We start from the raw sequence: 19,593 nt of genomic DNA on the forward strand, positions 1-19,593 counted from the left end.
AAATAAAAAAAGTGAGACTTAGAGCCCTTTTGTTCTAGAATATTGTCTCAAGGACTTTTGTGTAGCAAACAATTGGCTGATGGAGACCCTGTCTTCCTCAGGAGCAAATGGCAGGCATGCTCACTGCTTATTATAAAACAACAGGGTTCCCTGGGCTCAGGGTGCCCCTTGTGTAATGCACCCCATTGCATGTGCAGGTCTGCTGGCCTCCTTCACAGTGTCCTGAGGGACACGGGACACACAAGAACAGCACAGGGACTCACCGATATTCTGATACTGCTGTTGTTTGTAAGAAAGCCCTCGGATGGCTCAGGAGTCTTTTGTCACCCCTCTCTTCCCTGAAGAGAAGAAAGTTTCCTGGAGGTGTCAAGGTCAAGGAGCCTATCAAGGTCAAGGGTTCCAGGCAACCTCTCCCCGCATCCAGTCTCTCCCTGCATGGAGATGCTTTTGATTCCACTAGAAAGAGGATTTTCCTTGGCCTCTGTCCTTGACTGGCTCCCAGGAATCTCCTGCAGGATGCTTGCGGTCGTGAGCACTGGGGCTGGGTCCTGATGCAGAGTTCGGTCCCTCTGGCCACCCTCCCTCTTCCCCATGGAACCAGCAGGCCACAGACATCCAATGGGGTGTCTTGGCAGTGTGGAAATGGTAAGATAAGGAGCATCACACAGGAGCTGGATGCAGGCTGCTGACCCCAAGGGAAGGTTCTTTTCCTGGTGGAGAATAGAGTCTCCTTGTAGCAACAAGTGGCAGGGTGGCTCCAGAATCTCTGTAGAGCAGGGACTCAGGGCACCAGCCTGGCTCGGAAGGATGGGGGAGTAACAGGGGAAGATTGGCCTTAAAGCTGATTTTGTTGAGCAGGCCTCCTCTGCTTAGCTGAAGAGCACCTAACCCTGGGGGGTTGTTTTGTGATGCTGAGAGAGACCAAGAGGGGACCCTCACTCAAGCCAACTTGAGGGGTCATCGCCATGTAATAGAAAGTTCTAGAATTCCCGTCATGGCTCAGTGGTAAGGAATCAGACTAGTATCCATGAAGATGCTGGTTCTATCCCTGGCCTCACTCAGTAGGTTAGGGATCTGGTGTTGCCGTGAGCTGTGATGTAGGTTGCAGACATGGCTTGGATCCTGTGTGGCTGTGGCTGTGGCATAGGCTCTCAGCTTCAGCTCTGGGAACCTCCAGAAATTTTCCAGGCTCTAGCCTGGGAACCTCCATGAAGTTTGGATCCTAGCAGACATTCAAATCTTGATTTACCAAGAATCTGGGTGGCCTCTGAGAAGTCTGTTTTGCTCATCTCTAAAAGGCACGTAGTCTATAGAATTAAAGTCACGTCAAGTTCCTGGCAGAGAGTGGGCACAGAATAAAGGTATTTCCATACCTCTTGCTCCTTCTAAGCTCTGCCCCTCTTGGGGAGGAGCAGGCTGGGGCACTGCCCACTGGGCTCCCTCCAGGCTTGGTCTTTGCTGTGGCTTCTGGGAAGGTCCCTGTTTCACCTGAAGCCTGAAGAAGGCCGTTTGGAAAGGGGCAAAGAGGGGGGGTTTACGGAGGTGGTGGATAGTGGAGACCGCTTTCTGCAGCGATCGCCTTGGACAATTGGTGGGAAAAGCTTCACGAAGAGGGAGGTGATGCCTGGCTGACACCCGGAGGTGAGGATGGTGGCTCACGATGGCCAGGAACCACGACGGTCAACAGTAGAAGAATGACAATGGCTGCGGCCACTGAGGCTTCACGGGGCTCCCCTTTTCCCCAGGGGTGGGGAGGGGGACCATTTAGCTAACATGACAGTACACTGAGGTTGCTTAGGCAGATTTCAGGAGGATTCTGGACAATATACTGTGATACCTGCCAGTAAGTGGAAGGGACTCAGAGCCTGCAGCCTACGGTTTACTATCACTATACATATGACCTGTTTTTATTTTTATTTTTTAATTTTTTTTTTTGCTATTTAGAGCTGCACCCAAGGCATATGGAAGTTCCCAGGCTTGCAGTCAAATCGGAGCTGCAGCTGCCAACCTATACCACAGCCACAGCCATTCAGGATCCGAGCTGTGTCTGTGACCTACACCACAGCTCACGGCAATGCTGGATCAGTAACCCACTGAGTGAGGCCAGGGATCGAACCCACATCCTCATGGACACTAGTCGGGTTTGTTCCCATTGGGCCACAGCGTGAACTCCTAACCCATTTAAAATGATTGGCACGAGAAGCCTAAGATATATTTCAGTGGAGACGGGAAAGCCCTACAGATGTTATCAATTTTCAGCTCATCCTGCTGTGCCCGAATCTCACATCATAAAGAGAATCCTAATGCAAATTCTTGCTTGGGTACATGTTTCTCTAGGATTGCCTGCCCTACAACTGGACTGGAGCGATATACTGTGGGAATGGGTGTATTATGTTTGTTTGTTTGTTTAAGGTAAATTTTATTGGAGTATACTCGATTTAGAAAATTTGTTAGTTTCATGAACCGTGATCAAGTCGGAGAGAGCCTCGAATTGCCTTGTTGGGTTTTATTCTGTAGGCAAAGGAAACACATCACTGCCTGCATAGGCTCCCCACCACCCCACGCCCCGTCTCCACGTTTCTCATTAAACTCGACTCTCGGGGGGCATTGCCCATCCCACCCAATCCTGAATAAGGACAAAGTTGTAAGAAAGAATGTCCAAGAAATGGTTTATTCTGAACAAGGATCAAGGCCGACGTGAACAGAGCCAGGAAAGTCCAGCATCTTCCAGCTCCTGCCCCTAATTCAGGAACCCAAAGCCAAGGAGGAATCCCAAGGGCCGCTGGGGTCACGGTGAAGAAAGAAGCAGCCCTGTATTTCCCAGGGGGGACAGGACGGTGCCAAGAGGGAACGAAGAACAAAAAAACACACAAAAAGGGTGCAAGACAAGTGGACACATGGGCAACCGCATCTGGAAATAGCCTACATGTGACAGAGGGAAACCACGAGCGCTTCTTAACTTTTTTCAAATAAAAATGTAAAACCACAGGAGAGCTTAAAACGTCTCTTAAGAAATCTCAGAAATGGCACCGCCGGTCCCAAGGACTGACTTACAACATAAAAAGTGAAAGCTGCATGAGGCATTAAAGCACAATTGAATTTTCACAGGAATGGACGGATATCCGAGACTCCAGGAAGAAAAGTTCCAAGAATTCTAAACACTTGACTTGTTTCTCTCGGCAGGAAACAGACCTGCCAAATGCGTGAAACAGGAACATTTCTGGCGATGCTGCTGGGACCCAAAACAGCTACCGTTCCCAGAGCCGCGTGTGCTGAGGGCGGAACACACAGGGTCTTCTTTCACCCTCGAGCAACCCAGAGGGTTAGTTTTATTAACCTCATTTTAAAACGAGGACGCTGACACTCAGCTGAGTGTGTGATTTGCCTGAGGTCTTCTGGTCAGTGCCCAGCAGGGTTTACTGCTCTTCTGACCACAGTCCTGGATCCAAGTCCAAGCTTTCTTATTCAAAGACAAAGCGCTCCCTGAACAGATCTTGAAATAGTCTGCTCTCTGTGTGGGCTCACATGCCTCTAGAATAAACTTTATCACCCCCTGGGCTTCCTAACTTATCAGTGTGGAGCCACCTCCTTGATGGCAGTTGGAGACCCTCTTAAGACCACGCTGATGAGGTGACGTCAGAACTTTCCAGGAAAGAACGCTCTGGACGGGGACAGACACTCCGAGCTGTGAGTTGTGCTGTGGGGCTGGGTTTGGGGAGGAGGAACTGCTGACACCCTATAGGAGTGACCGATGGTCGGGGACTGGATCTGGATGGGCACCTTCCTGCATCCCAGCCAGCGGGTGGGATGGAGTGGAGACCTGCTGAAATGGAAGCTGCAGGGGATGGGCCGCCGTCTTCTGTGAATGGGGGGAGAGGTGCACCTGCAGTGGCAGATCCTTGGGGACCAGGCGGGGCTGCAGGCCACACCCACCACCTTAGAAGGTCGCAAATGCTGGCTTGGCGGAGGCAAAGGAAGACACGTCCGGTTCTGCTCCAGGACTGGGGCATGGTGTTTCCATAGGTTGGCCAAACACATCAGATGTTCAAGGGTTGCCTTTTGGAAAGTCCTGTCTTGGGAGCCAGGAGGAATGGAGTTGCAGCGTTGCGATGGTCTCGTTGCTTTGGGGGATGGGCGTGCACTTCAAATACTCAGGTTCTTTCTTGCCGTATAAACAATTTTATACATGTCAAAGGTTTTGCGTGTCTGCTACCCAATGCGATTCTTCCAATAACCTTGGAATTAGAGGTGGCGCAGACAGCTATTTCGTCTTGGCAGATGTGAAAACAGAGGCACAGAGAGGGCAAGGCTTGTCCACAGTCGTGCAGGGGATCAGCCAGGCAGCGAGGACCAGAAGCCAGGCGCTCCTGCTCCGAGTCCGGGGCTCTCTCTGCATCTGATCTTGTTAGGGGTGAGACGGGGACCAATCCTGGCACAGAGAGGGGCTCCTGGTGGGCAGGGCCCCTCTGTGCCAGAAGTGTGTGCAGGCCCCCCGTGCCCCGGAAGCCGCAGGCAGGTGCTTAGCTGCTGCAGCCACGGGAGCAGGCGTGGGCCAGAATGTTGTTGTTGCATCCGTCCTGGAGCTTGCTCGGGGCCTGGCTCCCGGCTCGGCTGTCCGTGTCCAAGAGCTGGCCGCTCTGCCCTTGCTGTCTCCTCAGCCTGCCAACAAGCACAGCACAGACCTGGGTGAGTGATGCGGAGCGGGGGATGGGGGATGGGGCAGGGAGGGATGTCCTGGGACGTGATTGGACAAGCAGAACGATGGAGGGGCCTTCAGTCCACACCTCCTGCTGGCCCTGGGGAAGCGCAACCACCACGGGGGCCAGGAGGCTGTGCCTGGAGCCAGGCAGGCTGGGGTCCAAACCCAGCTCAGGCACCTCTGATGAGGGAACCCTCAGAGCCTCAGCTTCCCCATCTGTCAAATGGAGAGAGCGGTTCCTACCCTGGGGCTCCTTGTGAAGTCCACGAGATCACGCGTGTCCGTTGCCTAAGTTCTCACGGTAGGTAACGGGGTGATCCTTACACATCTTCACTCCTAGGTACTGATGCCCCCTGACGGACCAGCCGCCACGCTCGGGGGCAGAGGGAACCCTGGCCAGCAAAGCAGTCAGGCTCTCTGTCCTCCTCGGGTACCACCTGACAGGGGAGATGGATGCTAGACGAACTGCCCCCAAACAAACATCCGAGCAGATGAGCATCCAGACGGAGGAAATATCCCATAACAATGGCGTCGAGGGAGCCTAACTTTTTTCTTTAAAAACACTTTATTGAGGAGTTCCTGTTGGGACCCAGTAGGTTAATTAAGAACCTGCCACAGTGTCCACAAGGATGTGGATTGGATCCCATGGCCTCGCTCAGTGGGTTAAAGATCCAGGGTGGCTGCAAGCTGTGGTGTAGGTCGCAGGTGCAGCTTGGCTCAGGCGTGGCTGTGGCTGTGGCTGGCAGCTGCAGCTCTGATTTGACCCTGAGCCTGGGAACTTCCATATGCCACAGGCGTGGCTGTAAAAAGAAAAAAATTTTGTATTGAAGGATTGTTGATTTATGTGGTGTTAGTCTTCAGGGTACAGCAAAGCAATTCAGTTATTTATATAATTGATTTTTATGTAAATGAATAGGTGTTTATTTTAAAATGCCCAAACATAGCCTAGCTAGCCTTACTATCTCTAGACTTCTGTACTCTCTGATCATGATGCCAAATAAAGCTTCAAAAGCTGCATTATAAAGACTGGAACCCAGGAATGAGGGAGAGATGGAGTCTGAAGTCTATTGTGGATCGGTGAGGCTTCCTGGAGGGGGCAGCCTTTGAGCTGGGCTTTAAGGATTGGCATGGGAAGTGCGAAGCGGGGAAGAGGCGGGGCAGGTGGTATGAAAAATGAAGGGGCACCAGTGAGGCAGGGCCGAGAAAGTGAGCCTGATTATTGCAGGGTGGACCAGAATCCTTTCTGGAGGTGACAGTTTCAGCCGCTTTAGACCCTCCTTTTGGCCAGAGCTATTTTAGAGAGTAGAACTAGCTGTTTCAAGTCTCCCCTCCTCTCTGGAGGCTCACATGGGGAACAGTATGAGAAGAGCGCTGGAGACCCAGAGCAGCAAGTATAAGAGGTATGAGTCATGCCCCTTGCAACTCAGCACCAGGTTCAGTGTGAGACCAGGAGGCAGAATCAAGAAGCAAAGAAGCCTCTCTAGACATACGCCCATCTATCTCCAGGCCTATAGGACTGGATTCTGATCTAGTTCCGGGAGGCTTCAAAGCCTGGGTTCTTTCTACTAAGTCTACATTCCTACCCACCTACCAACCATCCACCATCCACCCACCATCCACCTACCCATGCTCTTTCTACCTACCTATCCAGATATTCTTCCATTTGCTTACCCATCTGCCCATCCATCCTGCCAGCCAGCCAATTTTCTGCCCCTCCCCCACCTGTCCACCCCTGCTCACCTCCCTGTCTTCCCCTTATCCACGTCCCTATTCACCTACCCACCCCTGTACCTCTTATCCAGACACCATCCACCCACCTGGTCCATTTATTATCCATCCACCCATCAATGCATCCCTCCACCCACTCGTCTACGTATCGTCCACCTCTCTACTTATCTATTCATCCCGCCATGCCGTCTGTTCACTGCGCACCATCCACCGATCCCTCCAAGAGCCCATTTACCCATCCACCCACACGGCTACCCCAGATCTATCGCCTATGCATTGGCTATCCACCCACCCACCTCTCCATCCGCCCACTACCCCTCTGCCCATCCAGTCATCCATCTACTCCCAAATCTCCATCCATCACTGCCATCCACCCATCTGAGCAATGTCCCCCTACCCATCCACTGCCCTTTCCTTCTGCTTATCCTGCCCACCAGCACGGTCTGTGTGCCAGGCTCACAGCTGAAGGGGTTGGGGGCAGGACAGAGAGCGAATAGTGGACATTCACGGTGACAAAGGCTCTGCCGGAAGGCAGCAGTACCGCATGGCATTTAGAGCCCGGGCTTAGAGCCAGGCTGTCTGGTTCTGTCCCTGATTATTAGCCACGTGATTTGGGGAGGCTGGATTCAAATCCAGGGCTGTCTGTCCACTGATTATTAGCCACGTAATCTGGGGGAGGCTGGATTCAAATCCAGGGCTGTCTGCCTCTAAGAACCCTGCTCTTTCCATGGACTCAGACGCCGTTCAATATGGACCTGGAAAGAGGAGAGCAGAGAATGATTTTTCCACATTCTGGAGGATTTAGAAAGGCTCAGTTTGCTCTAATAGGAACCCATGGACCAAGACAAGGATATGACACCAGATGGTTGGCCCCGAGAGCTCACTTACGTGACTAGCCCAGAGCCCCGTTCTCTATAATTCAGGAGGAAATGAAAAAGGGTTTTACATATCTTAGTAGACACAGCCAAGTCTGCTGATGCAAATTGGCTAGTTATCTCCGCGATGGCAGGAACATTTCATTTCCTCAGCCAACTTATCAAATTAATTGTCAGCTTTGTGACCAGAATCCCGAGTGACAGAAGTAAATGTTCTCAAACCTCCCGAACTCGGGCAGTGGACGCCAGAAGGAAGCACTCTGAGACGGAGACCCTCCATCAACGAGAAAAGGACACGTTAAAATCTGCAATAAATTGGACCAGAATCAAAGGCAAAGCACTGCACAAAACTAAAACTAAGTGGTGAGCAGTCAAACTGATTTCAAATTAAACTATTTCACGCCCTGAGGATGGCGTCAGTTTACTACCGACATTGAACTGCGGCGTTAAACCCTGGGTACAGCCTGGCCTCCTGTTCGAGGGCAACCAGCTTTCCTTTGTGCCACGCGCTTTAAAAAACGAAGATGGGAGTTCCCGTTGTGGCTCAGCGGGTTAAGGACCTGACATAACGTCCATGAGGACGTGGATTAAGGATCTGGTGTTGCTGTGAGCTGTGGTGTAAGTCGCAGACGCAGCTCAGATCTGACATTGCTGTGGCTACAGCTCCAATTTGACCCCTGGCCTGGGAACTTCCATATGCCGTAGGTGCCACCATAAAAGGAAGAAAAAAAAAAAAAAGGAAGAGAAAGGAACATACTTCAAGTGCTTCCGCATCTATTCCCATCATTTCATTGGTTGTCCCTTTTGTCTCCTGAACTGTGCAGAATCGCGGCGTGGCCCTGCAGCGTGGTGGCAGAAAGCAGGCTTTGGAGCCACAGAGAATCCGATCAGGACCCCAGCTTCACCATCTCTGGCTGAGGGGTTTGGGGGAACTCGCCTCTCTCTTATCTGTAACTGGCTGCAAGACCACCTTTTTTTTTTTTGGCCCCATCCACAGCTAAAGTTCCCAAGCCAGGGATCGAGTCCACGCCATGGCTGTGACCTGAGCCACAGCAGTGACAACAACAGATGCCTCACTGCTGGGCCACCAGGGAACTCCCACAACACCACCTCTCTAAAGGAGAAGATGAACTGATGCGGAGTAGCCATCTGCCCTGTAACAGGCACTTTATAAAGGCAGGGGTTTTTGTGATGATGGCTGCAGTGTGGAGATGCACCCATTTCACAGATGGAGAAATTGAGGATCAGTTAGAAAAGCATAACTTCCAGGTGCAGTTCTTTTTTTTTTTTTTGTCTTTTTGCTATTTTTTTGGGCCGCTCCCACGGCATATGGAGGTTCCCAGGCTAGGAGTCCAATCGGAGCTGTAGCCCCTGGCCTATGCCAGAGCCACAGCAACGCAGGATCCGAGCCGCGTCTGCAACCTACACCACAGCTCACGGCAATGCTGGATCATTTACCCACTGAGCAAGGGCAGGGACCGAACCCGCAACCTCATGGTTCCTAGTCAGATTTGTTAACCACTGCGCCATGATGGGAACTCCCCGGCCGCAGTTCTGATGAATGCCTCCCAACAAGGAGGTCCCCACAGGTGTTCTGCACACCTCCTTCTGGCGGATCAAGACAGAGGACACGGAGGAGTGAAGGGGTCTAGAAAGGGCTACACACAGACTGGCCGAGGGGCAGGACCCAGAAGTGGGTGAAACAGGACAACAGGCTCAGAGGAAGTGAATCCAGCCTCATGAGCCACGGTGGGGTCCAGGGGGGCCTGCAAACCAGGGAAGGCCAGGCATGGAGCTGGCAGCTGGAACCGGGTTTCTGGCCTGGTGGTGGATTTCTTCTCCTCTGGGCACCCAGCCTGCCACCTGTGGCCTCAGAGCAGCCGGCAAAGTGACTGGCCTGGAGCAGGTGCACAGTTAAAGTGTGCGGGAAAGCTAGGCAGGTGAGCTCAGGAGTAAATGCCCAGCCAGGTCTCCACCACTCATTGGCAGCCCGTGTGCACAGCTTGGCAGAGGCTCCTTCTCAATACACCAAGGGGAAAAGGATGCCGGTCTTAATTATGGAGAAAGAGGGTATCCTAGCTGGACAAAAACTGGCTGACCCGTGGCAGGACTGGCGAGCTCACAGCCCTTGCAGAGAAGAATCTGCATGAGTAAACACACATGGAGTTTCTTGTCTCGTGGCTGAGGAAGTTGGGACAGGTTGTTATTTTGCGTGTCTGTATCCATATTGGTTAAAAAAATGAAGGCAAAATAGCATTTGACATGGGACTTAATTGATACGGTACTATGTTGGTCTGATAATTTTGTACATAATTACTATTACTAGCAAACTCACGGGCAGTGCTGACTGACCGTGCCACAGGGGCTGTTAAGTGCTTAACATCTGTAATCTCACTGGTCCTTACAATGGTCCTTCACGTGGAGGAGGTCTTAACACCCCGTTTTACAGATGAGGAAACTGAGGCACTACTGTGAGGCCTCAGGTCACAAAGCTCGCATGGATCAGGATTCAAAACCAGGCAGTCTGATTCCAGACGCTGTGCTCTTAGCTAGTAGGTATATTACCTCTCTATGGTTCATGAATAACAGAGTCGAAGTTCCCGGAAAGTTCTGGAAGCACACATACCAAAGTGAACAATGGTTGTCTGCTTGGGGATGGGGGATGGATATTGAAGAGAAGAAGCAAAGAGTCACGTGGTCTGATTGCTTCTGCACTGCAAGGATCCCTTCTCTAGCATCCCTAGCAGAGGCCAGCCCGTCTTAACCCAACCTCCGCCCCCGCCCCCCTCCCAAGAGAGCCCGTTTCATGTGGGAACTGATCGAGTCCTTAGAAACTTTTCCTTCCCGTAGAAGTGAAATGAGAAATCTGCTGCCTGGAGTTCCCCCTGGGGCTCAGTGGACTACGAGCCTGACTCGTATCCACAAAGATTCGGGTTCGTTCCTTGGCCTCGCCCACTGGGCTAAGGATCTGGCATTGCCATGAGTTGTGGTGTAGGTCACAGACGCAGCTCGGATCCTGCGTTGCTGTGGCTGTGGTGTAGACTGGCAGCTACAACTTCAATTGGACCCTTAGCCTGCAAACCTCCATATGCTGTGGGTTCAGCCCTAAACACACACACACACACACACACACACACACACACACACACACACACACACACACACGTCTTCTGCCTAATAGCTCCTCCCCATTCAACGCCCTTTGGTTTGCTTCCCAGAATTATTCAGAGGGCTCCCATTTCTCTCTCAAGGGACACTCCTTCAATTCTTAGAAGCCCTCCGAGCTGACCGCCTTCCATTGTCCCCCAGGTCCACTCTGCCCCCCTCTCCAACTGTCTGCTCTCCTGCTGGGGGAATCTGACTTGTAGGAATCATATCAAAGCCTCCCAAGCTCTTGGGTTTGCAACTGGGCTTGGACAATGGGGAGCCCTGGCAGAAATCAGAAGGAGCAGAGGCAGTCAAGTTTGGGCATCGCAGTCCCAGCCCGCCTCCTGCACTGTCACCTGAAGCTTCTGGGAACACTGGGAGGTCCTTGTTCCAATCTAGGTAGCTTTCTCCCTGGATGGCCTCCCTCTCATCACTTTCAGCCTCCAGGCGGGAACCCCTTGCCTCCTCTGAAGCCCCAGTTGACTGCACCTGCCTCTGTGATGCTCTTACAGCCACACCTTTGCAAAGGGTCCTTTGGAAATAAATTACCCTTGGAGTGTATTCTCTGCAGCTCTGACTGACACCACAGCTTTCCAGTCCCCCATGTGCTGTCCCCTCCTTAAGTAAAAGCTCAGTATAACTGGCCATTCCATTTTCAACCCTCATCACCTTGAGGGGAGATTATCTGGAATGCCATACTCATCTCCCAAATTCAATAACAGCCTTTGGCCAGAAGCATTCAAATTCCGTCTCTTTTATCTGCCATTGCCTGAAGCAAAACCTATTTGAGGGACCCTTCCGCTGGAGTCCGCCAGACCATGGGGCTGATACAGCAAAGTGTGCAGGGTTACCTTACTAAGCATCCTCTCGCTCCCCACCTGCCTCTGCAAATAGGTGAGCGCGGGGAAAACAGAAGGAGTGGCAGCTCCCAGTTTCCGAGTGATGGGGGTTGCGACCTGTTTCCTGGATTCTCACTCAGCACTTCCTCTTTTAACACCTTCCCCCACCCCTTCTGGATAAGAATTAATAACACCTACGACACAGGACGAGGGGCCGGTGGTCGGTCACACCGCTTTTCAGAGGGCAGCCCATGCTCAAAGGACGTGGCTCTGCCCATCTTCCCAGCTAAGTGCACCTCCCTGTACACCGGCACCAGCAGATTCTCTCTAGATGCAGAGGTGAGGCTGGCCGTTTATGTCCGAGCTGGCTCGCTGGGTCCTCACTCATGCGGGTGAGGCCCTGATGGATGGGGAGTCATGACTGCTGTTCACCTCACTTTCTGATCGTCCCCTCTTTGGTCACATGGCAAGACCGTGCGTCCGGGCTCCCTTAGGGCTGCGAGGGACCATGTGATGAGTTCTGGCCAATGAGCATGAAGAGAAGTGCTACCGCCAGGCTGCTGCTTTGCCCATGCAAGACCTTCCCAAGGTTTCTTTTCCTCTGTCACTGTCCCTGCACAGTTCCTGGGAGGCTCCTTCCGTGTGGGTCCTGGAGTGAGGAGGAGGATGGTGATGGGGGAGCCGTGCCCACCTGGCTGACAGGGCAGGGACACAAGAGTGGGAGCAGGAAACAGACCTTGGCTGTTGTAAGATTGCAAAGATTGGGGGTTTGCATCTATCTTGGCTCAGAGAGGGGGATCTGGAGGTCCAGACACTGTTTTGTGGGTGAATAACGGCCTCCGTCCAAGTCTGGGCCAGACAGTTCCATGGGAAACCCTGCGGAAGCAATTACATTTTTTTTTAAGGGCCACTCCTGCAGCATATGGAAGTTCCTGGGCTAGGGGTGGAATCAGAGCTGCCGTTGCCAGCCTACACCACAGCCACAGCCACAAGGGATCTATCTGAGCCACATCTGTGACCTATGCCACAGCTTGTGGCAATGGCGGGTCCTTAACCCACTGAGCAAAGCCAGGGATTGAACCTGCATCCTTAAAGACACTAGTCGGGTTCTTAACCCCCTGAGCCACAATGGGAACTCTAGAAATGAACTATTTGATGGCCAAGAGGTCTAATTAGTGTCCATTTTGTGGCTGGTACTTCCAAGCCTGGACAGTAAACCCTCCCTTGTTCTCTATTCCCCTGCCCCATCCATGTACTGCTACCATGTTCCACCTGCCCAGAGGAAGAGAGAAAGAAAGAAAGCCAAGAGGGACCACCTGCCTTTTCTTTATTAATCTTCCTCGGCTCTCCCCATCTGTCACTCCCTATTCTTTCCTCTCCTGGCCTCTATTTACTCTATGTTATCACCCTTACTATCCAAGTGGAATGGACTGCCAGCATTTTACCTTTCTAATGTTTTTATAAACGTTACCTCTCTTTCTTACGTTGATTGGCCTAAGGGTAGGCACATGACTCAAACAGCACCAATCAGAGTTCTCCAGTGGCCAGATTTGATTGGTCCAGGGAGTAGCACCTGACCCAAGCTGGGCCAATCAGAGCCATTCCCATTCCCTGGGATACTTGAATTTGAGATCAGGAAAGCATTCTCCTTCTCGCCTTTCCCCAGCTCCCGGTTTTATCAACTTTCTTGAGTTTGGTGGCAGAGCCGGGAGACTCTGGAGCTCTCAGCACTCCCATCTTCCACTGTGTAGAAAGAGCTGGCTTACAGTAAAAGAAAATGACTGTGATGCGCAGAGAAAAAGGAATCACTGTTAGAAGGAAGGGGAGAGCCTGCCCTGGTCCCCATTACTTTGGGGTCACATGGTACCCCAGTACTTCCTGCGGCTACACAAGTCCTCCAGTAAGTTCCCATTTCACTGAAGAATATTTGCTTTTTTTTTTTGCTTTTTAGGGCTGCACTCGCAGCATATGGAAGTTCCAGGCTAGGGGTTGAATTGGAGCTACAGCTGCCAGCCTACACCACAGCCACAGCCACAGCAATGAGGGATCCGAGCTGTGTCTGTGACCTACACCACAGCTCACGGCAATGCCAGATCCTTAACCCACTGAGCAAAGCCAGGGATCAAACCTGCAACCTCATGGTTCCTAGTTGAATTCTTTTCCTCTGCGCCACAACAGGAACTCTATTTACTTTTTGTTTCCATCCCTGGCAGCCAGAATGGTCTCAGCGAATTTACCGTTTATGCTGGTATCTGTCTCTCTGGATTCCTAGAGCCACAACTTGTATAGATTAGGCCATCGGGCTTAAGTATATGTCACACACACACACACACACACACACACACACACCCTGATAAACCCCTTGCAAGTTGAAAATATCCTAAGTCGCAAATGCATTTAGCATAGCTGACCTACCGAATACCAATGCTCCGCTCAGCCTTCCTTAAACGTGCTCAGAAAGAACGCCTACATCAGCCTCCAGCCGGACAAAATCACTTAACACAAAGCCTACTTTATAATAAAGTGTTGACTATCTCATGTAATGCAGTGAATGTTTTACTAAATGTGAGAAAACAGAATGGTTATCAGAATACGGGACACTTGTTAAGTGTGTTGGTGGTTTACGCTTGTGATCATGGGGCTGACTGGGAGCTGCTGCAGCCCAGCATCACAAGAGAGTATTGTACCGCATACCGCTAGCCTGGGAAAAGGTCAAAATTCAGGATTCGAGGTATGGTTTCTACTGAGTGCATATTGTTTTCACGCCATCATAAAGTAAAAAAAATGGGGTGTTTGCATTGTGGCTCAGTGGTTAACGAATCTGACTAGGAACCATGAGGATGCAGGTTCGATCCTTGGCCTTGGTCAGTGGGTTAAGGATCTGCTGTTGCCGTGAGCTGTGGGGTAGGTTGCAGACCTGGCTCGGATCCCATGTTGCTGTGGCTCTGTCGTAGGCCGGTGGCTACAGCTCTGATTTGACCCCTAGCCTGGGAACCTCCATATGCCATGCCAAAACAACAACAACAACAACAAAAAAGTAAAAAAAATGCTAAGTCCAACCATGGCTTAGCAAAAGATTCTAAGTCAGAGACCGTCTGACCCTGTGTGATTTCCTAGAGTTTTCATGGAGCTAGAGTTTTCATAAGACACTTTCATCTGGGGCTGAAATTCTTCCTGCCACTGTTCCGGGCCACTGAGCTGATTTTCCGTGGCTGTTTTCTTGTACTTGGGCAAAGCCTGCTCTGCGTAGCTGGGTTCCCAGGGAGCCTGGCTCTTCTCACTCGGTTGCCTGGCCTCTCCCTCCCCCTGCCTCAGAGACACCACTGAGGCCACAGCTATGCTTTTATCAGGTTCCCTGACTGGGAAATGGGCAAAAAACACCTAAGGACAGACTCACAATGAGAACTGGGTGAAGGGGTGGCTGCAAGGGGGCCTCCCACCCCTAAGCCCAGGATACAAGAAAATGCTCTCGACCGGTAGCGGCCCTTCTTGTTTACCTTCACCTAGAAAATCTAAGTTCTCAAAGACAGGAGAGAACCTCAACACACTGGCCTTGACCTCAGAGGCTGGGTTCTCCGAGTCGGCGTCTTCCTCGCACAGGAGTTAGTGGGGGGGGAGCCAGCGGGAGTGGTCTTCCTCGTTTCACAGGTTAATCTGGGAAAAGCAGGTGTGCCCCTTTCTTTCCTTCCCTGTGGGTTGCTGAAGAGCTAAGAAGGGGTACTTTGCAGATGACACAGACCTTGGTAAAGCCAAGGAGTCATGGATACACAGCCCTTGATGGCACAGATGAGGAGCCTATGGCTCAGCGGGTGTGGGACTTGCAAGGGTCCCCCCTGAGAACAGAGGACCAGGACCTGCCCTGTCTGCCTGATTCCCAAGCCTGAGATGAACTGTATTCCTGGGTCTCTTTGGCCTCAGCTCCCAGTGGCTCCAGGCCACAATGGAGGGTCCCTGTCTAACTGCTGGGGAACCTCCAAGGCCGGCACCCAGTCGGGATGCCACCTGGACAGATGAAGTCAGCTCACTTTGGATCCGCTGATTGTTTACCTCGTCATCGTGGTCTTGGTCCAGCTCCCCAGCCCCATCCCCAGCAAAGTGTGGCCGTGGTTTGTGCTGCGTGTTCTCTGGAGGGCCGAAGTGCCGCTGTATCACATTAACTTGGGTTGTCTTGCGCCTGCAATGTCCAGGTTCACCAACAGAGGGCGCTTATAAGACTAGTGGCAAGTGTGTCCATTTCACGTACACAGTGCGGGGCCTCTGAATTTTGATGCAGTGCCTGGGCTCTGGAGCCAGAATGCCTCTTCCTAATCTTCCTCCTGCTGCCTCTTAGCCATGAGCCCTCGCCTTGCACCTGCTCTGTCCCCGCCCTTCTTCAGCTGCAAAAGGACTGAAAGTAACTGCTCACAGGATGGAAGGTCAGACTAAAGGTCAGAGCGCCGGTGCCCCGCAGAAATGAGCCCTGATGACCATCTGCTCCGTGCAAGCCACTGCCCCACCTAGATGCCGGGAGAGAAGCCCCCAGAGACACCACTCGCTCCCTCCCCGCAGAGCTCATTCCGCCAGGATGTGAGCCCCACTGAGAAAGGCTGGCACCTGGGTCCTGGAACCCTCTGCTGCAGTGGCTGCAGGGCTTGTACCTGGACAAACACCTCCTCGAGCAACAACATACAAAGAAACTCTAAGGAACTGAAAATAGCCGCAGGCAGGTGCAGCTGGGGCAAATGATGAACAGGATATGAACAAACTACAAGACCAAGTACCACGTCTGAGGAGCCCGGAGCAAAAGCAGGGTACTACGCAGGCGCACTGCACACGCCGCCACCAAAGGGGTGGGCGGACTACCTAAGCCAGCCCTCAGGCCCCACCCTGGACCCACCCCTACCCTCACCCCATCTAAGGGAGCCAGGGAACCCGTTGCTTTCACTTCCCCGCTACCCCCGCCACAGCAGGACCCCCGATAAAGCCTTGCCTGAAATTCCTGTCTGGCTTCTTATCGATTTTTCGTGAGTAAGGAAGTCAAGAACCCTGGATGGTACCACCACGAGAACCTTGCTCCCACTGCATCCCCGGTACCCGGCACGATGGGGAGGCTGAGTAGGAGGAAAGCACATGCAGCAGAAAGAGCCCAGAGTCTGGTGGATGGAAGATTAGGTTTCAAGTCGTTCATGTTCCAGTTCAGACCTGCAAGAGCTCGAGAATAATAATACTACGACTAATAATGATGACAATAAGGACCTCAGGGAAATGTGATGAGTAAGGATCAGAGCAAGGCTTCTTTCTCACGCCTGGGGACATGTGGCCACGCCCAGGTCATTTTTGCGTCATGGCTGCGGAGGTGCTGCTGATATTATCCAATGCGTAGAGGTCAGTTTCTCCTAAACTTCCTACGATGCACGGGACTGGCCCCACCTCATAGAACTGATGTCAACAGTCAATGCGTATCACTAGTGCCGAGGCTGAGAAACCCCGAGTTAAAGGAACACAATCTAAAACCATTAAATCATGTACAGTTATTTTAAGAGTATTTTTTCTTTTTTTTTTGGTCTTTTTGCCTTTTCTAGGGCTGCTCCTGCGGCATATGGAGGTTCCCAGGCTAGGGGTCCAATCGGAGCTGTAGCTGCCAGCCTACGCCAGGGCCACAGCAACTCGGGATCTGAGCCGTGTCTGTGACCCACACCACAGCTCATGGCAACGCTGGATCCTTAACCCACTGAATGAGGCCAGGGATTGAACCTGCAACCTCATGGTTCCTAGTCGGATTCGTTAACCACTGAGCCACGACCGGAACTCCTGTTAAGAGTATTTTAAAATGTAACAGGTGCAGTATTCACTTTTTAAAATGTGATGTTTTCAAGGGCTCTGAAAGCAGCTTAATATGTTTTCCGTGTTTTATTTCTTTAAGCGAGGACGTGGATAGAAAATTCAGCTCCTCAAACTCCTGTTCTCACCAGGGGCTTCTTATTCTGCAAACCCTTGCCAGTCGCTCCTGAAAAGACCTTTTGGAAAAAATCATCCCTGCAAAGATCTTCGGCCAACATAGGAGGACCAGCCCCACAGTGCCTTTCCCAAACGAATGGAGGCTCAGCTGCCCAGACCTTGCAAGCCCTGACCAGTCCCTGGAAGCAGACGCTCCACCTGGCTCGGTGGCCTTTTGCCAGCTGAGACCATTAACCAATGCTAATAGCTGCATTTCCAGAAAATTGGGCTGTGCTGATTTTAACTTTGTTCTCTGTTCAGAAACCGAGGTCCAGAGAGGTCAGGCCCAGGGCGTCTCCTCCACAGCCCCCAGTGGTCTGAGCACGTCTGCATCTCAGCATCTCCCCTGCAGGCTTTGAGCATCCTGAGGACATAGTCCTGCTAGATTCTGTGTCTCCCGATCTCAGGCCAGGATCCCATTGCAACGTGTCTGTCAAATGACTGAATGAGATTCTTCCATGGGAGCTGATGCAGTAGAGGCCCAGCCATGTCCCCTTGGCACTGCAGGCTGTGAACTGAAGTTTGGCACCTGCCATCAGCCTCTACCTGGAGTCAACCATGAACCACCACAGCGGCCGACCCGCAGCGCCCCCCAAGTGGAGCTCAGGGTGGAGACGAGGAGGGAGGCCCTCTGTGCTTTGGGAAAACTGGAAGCTCAGGTCTTCAGACAGTCGGATATTTGCAGGAGAAGATTTTATGAGCCCAATTCTCGAATCTCCTCCTATTTAGAAAAACACTAAAATCCATCCATGATGACTGCTGTCTGTGACTAGTGGTGACCTTCACAAGGCCAGCAGCACACTTCCGTAAAAGGTATGCCTGGCTGCAGGCACCTCCCCTTCAGCTTTATGCCTTAGATCTTGATGGGCCCCCTTTCCTCCTGGGCTGTAGGCAGTGGGCAAAAGAAAAGGGGTCGTGGTCACCTGTGTGTGGACAGCCACTCCCAAGGGTGGGCCAGTGAGCCCTGAGGGGACTCAGGAAGCCCAGCCCTTTCTGTCTTCCCAGAGAAACTGCAAATCTGGGTACCTGCAAATCTTTTGTTCCTACATCCTAGCTTCCCCCCTCGCCTCCTCGGAGTGGTTTCTCGGGGCTCCCTGAGATGCTGTCTCCCAGGCTTAAGTCCTAATTTCACCCCAAATAAAACAACTTTCAGGTTGTATTTTTCTTAGCCGACAACGCCTGTGCCCGCTTCTTCATCCCACGGGGGAAGCGAAACCCTCTCTCTGCCCAAGAGCCTTTTCTGATTGAGGAGACACACGTGGCCCCTGCAGGAGGTGGTAACTGCAGAGGAAACAAATCCGACTAGGGTCCATGAGGATGCGGGTTGGATCCCTGGCCTTGCTCAGGGGGTCAAGGATCCAGCGCTGCCTTGAGCTGTGGTGCAGGTCACAGATGCAGCTCAGATTCCGAGTTGCTGTGGCTGTGGTGTAGGCTGGCAGCTACAGCTCCGATTCGACCCCTGGCCTGGGAACTTCCTTATGCTGTGATGCGGCCCCAAAGAGCAAAAAAAAAGAAAAAATTTTTTTCTACATGGCATTGCCTGCCTCGTCTCTCGGTCTCGAGGTGCCGTCTCCGTTCGGGGGACACTTTTTGTTCCCTCCGTCCTTGGACGCAGTTTTAGATCAGGATCCTGGGGACTCAGGCTAGAACCAAAGAGAGGATACGTGGTTTGGGAAGACTGGTCTCCAGCAGAAATCTTTAAACCATTAGGCATCAAAATGACTTGAAGAATATGTCACAATGCAGATCCCTCGGCCCATTCTCTCAGCTTCTGATGAAGAAGGAGGCTGAATTGGTTTCCCAGGGCGGCTGTAACACGGTACCACCAGCCGGGTGGCTTAAAACAGCAGAACTGCACTGTATCACCGTCTGGAGGCCAGCAGTCGGAGATGAAGGTGTTGCCAGAGTTGAGGGTGAATCTGCTCCAGGCCTCTCTCCCGGCTTCTGGTGGCTGTGGGCCATGCTTCCTGTCCCTCGGCTTGTAGCTGCGTCCGTCCAGTCCCTGCCTCCAGCTTCACGTGCCCCCCCGCCCGTGTCTGTGTTTCTTATGGGACACCTGTCATATTGGAATAAGGGCCCCCTCCTCCAGTGTGACCACATCTCAACTTTGAACATCTGCAACAACCTATTTCCAAATGAGGTCACGTTCTGAGGACCTGGTGGCTAGCAGTGCAGCATATCTTGGTGGGGGGAGACCTAATTCAACCTGGAATAGACGCAGCAACTCTAAATGCTGACCACCTCCACCCGTAGGAGATTCTGATACGAATCCCTGTGCTTCCTTCTGGTTCACCCTTGCAGTGCCCTCTGCAGAGACGAAGCCCGTGAT

The 19,593-nt window shown here is 52.2% G+C and overlaps 1 protein-coding gene across 4 annotated transcripts in view; it reads right to left on the reverse strand.

The window, feature by feature from the left end:
• Nucleotides 1-2,652: 2,652 nt before the first annotated feature.
• The window catches only part of STK32B (serine/threonine kinase 32B), a 362,927-nt gene continuing 345,986 nt past the window's right edge, over nucleotides 2,653-19,593 (reverse strand). For all 4 annotated transcript variants that reach the window (XM_084973817.1, XM_021100993.2, XM_084973816.1 and 1 more), the window contains one exon: nucleotides 2,653-4,659. In XM_084973817.1, coding sequence (XP_084829943.1) covers nucleotides 4,521-4,659 — 139 coding nt within the window. In that variant the 3' untranslated portion in view covers nucleotides 2,653-4,520. The remainder of the gene's footprint in view (nucleotides 4,660-19,593) is intronic.

Source organism: Sus scrofa, chromosome 8 (genome assembly GCF_054392235.1).
Source record: "Sus scrofa isolate SSC_HxYL_T2T_F1_AM1 chromosome 8, Sscrofa_HxYL_maternal_Yorkshire_Landrace_v2.0, whole genome shotgun sequence".
Lineage (NCBI taxonomy): Eukaryota > Metazoa > Chordata > Mammalia > Artiodactyla > Suidae > Sus > Sus scrofa.